Source organism: Salvelinus sp. IW2-2015, unplaced genomic scaffold, assembly GCF_002910315.2.
Source record: "Salvelinus sp. IW2-2015 unplaced genomic scaffold, ASM291031v2 Un_scaffold2797, whole genome shotgun sequence".
Classification (NCBI taxonomy): Eukaryota; Metazoa; Chordata; class Actinopteri; order Salmoniformes; family Salmonidae; genus Salvelinus; species Salvelinus sp. IW2-2015.
The window spans coordinates 104,764-106,210 of record NW_019944098.1 but is presented as its reverse complement, the minus strand read 5'-3'; the positions used below and the strand labels follow the sequence as shown (position 1 = coordinate 106,210).

Below are 1,447 nucleotides of genomic sequence, written 5' to 3'. Positions count from 1 at the left end.
GCGATGGAACGGTTGACGAAAATAAGAAATCACAGAAAAAATATATTGACTGATATTGATTTATTTAGGGGGGGGTGTAATTAATATTTTAGGACTAGCTACGTCCCCGATTCCTACCCTTTAACATTTTGTCTGAAAATTACATTTACATTTTACTCAACTGCGTTACCCACTCCAGTCAGCAGATAAGGTCTGCGACTTTAAGGCAACGTTGTTAGTGTGACGTATAATCTAGTGGACGGAACGCTTCTTTCAACAGCAGCAACAGGTAGCCAGACACCACGGTAGCTTGCTAGCCAAAATAGACGAACCAATAAAGCTCTTTAGACGCTTTAGTGTATATTTGCCACTGTATTTTAAAACCACTTCTGTCGCCTAGTTAGTTATCCGTTTTCATTTCATATTTACGGTATTGTTTTTATTATTCATCTAGCGGGCTGGTTAAGTTAGCATTAACCTAGCTAGCTAACATCTTCAACCATGAGGTCACTAAGCTACTCTCTTGTTAATGAAGAGAAGGTCTGCTGGACGGAGAAAGAAGCTCTGGGGTTGAACATTGTCGTCAAAGAGGAGAAGGAAGAGGAGGATATCACAGTAAAACAAGAAGTAGAGGGTGAGGTTGTTCCGGTAAAAAAAGAAGAGAAAGACGTTACAGTGAAAGAAGAGGAAGACGCGTTCAGATTGAAAGAGGAAGAGGATGTTACAGTAAAAGAAGAGGAGGAAGAGAAAGAGGAGGATGCAGTTTTTGGAGTGAAAGAGGAGGAGGGGGAGATGACTGTCACATTGAAAAGGGAGATGGAAGAAGAGGAGGAAACTGGATTTCTGGGCTCGGTTTCCCAAACGCATCTTAAGGCATCCGATGGTTCTAACGATGAACAGGCCCTGATTAACACTAGTAAGTACTGTCTTAAAAACAGAGACACAAACTGCAGTTGTTGAACTGATGTTTTATTTTTTTTATTTAACCTTTATTTAACCAGGTGGCTATGATGTCATAATGATAGTTTAACCAGGTGACCATGATGTCATAATGATAGTTTAACCAGGTAGGCCAGTTGAGAGAACAAGTTCTCATTTACAACTGCGACCTGGCCATGATAAAGCAAAGCAGTGTGACACAGACAACAACATAGTTACACATGGAATAACATGGAATAAACAATAAACAAGCCAATAACACAATAAACAAGTCAATGACACAGTAGAAAAAAAGAAAGTCTATATATAGTGTGTGCAAAAGGCATGAGGTAGGCAATGCATAGTCCATAGTAGCGAAGAATTACAATTTAGCTGATTAACACTGGCGTGATAAATGATAAGATGATGATGTGCAAGTAGAGATACTGGTGTGCAAAAGAGCAGAAAAGTACATGTACAGCTGCAGCYATCGGTTAGCTGCTCAGATAGCTGATGTTTAAAGTTGGTGAGGGAAATATAAGTCTCCAGC

At 39.8% G+C, this 1,447-nt stretch overlaps 1 protein-coding gene across 3 annotated transcripts in view; it reads left to right on the top strand.

Moving 5' to 3' along the window:
• Positions 1 to 1,447, top strand: part of LOC139025511 (zinc finger protein ZFP2-like) — a 118,262-nt gene that overhangs the window by 50,372 nt on the left and 66,443 nt on the right. The window contains exon 1 of one of the 3 annotated variants that reach the window (XM_070440655.1): positions 216 to 895. The exons of the other annotated variants lie outside the window; for them this stretch is intronic. Within the exon in view, the coding sequence (XP_070296756.1) occupies positions 481 to 895 (415 nt within the window). The 5' untranslated portion in view covers positions 216 to 480. Of the gene's footprint in view, positions 1 to 215; positions 896 to 1,447 lie in introns of those variants that run through there. 3 annotated transcript variants of the gene reach the window in all.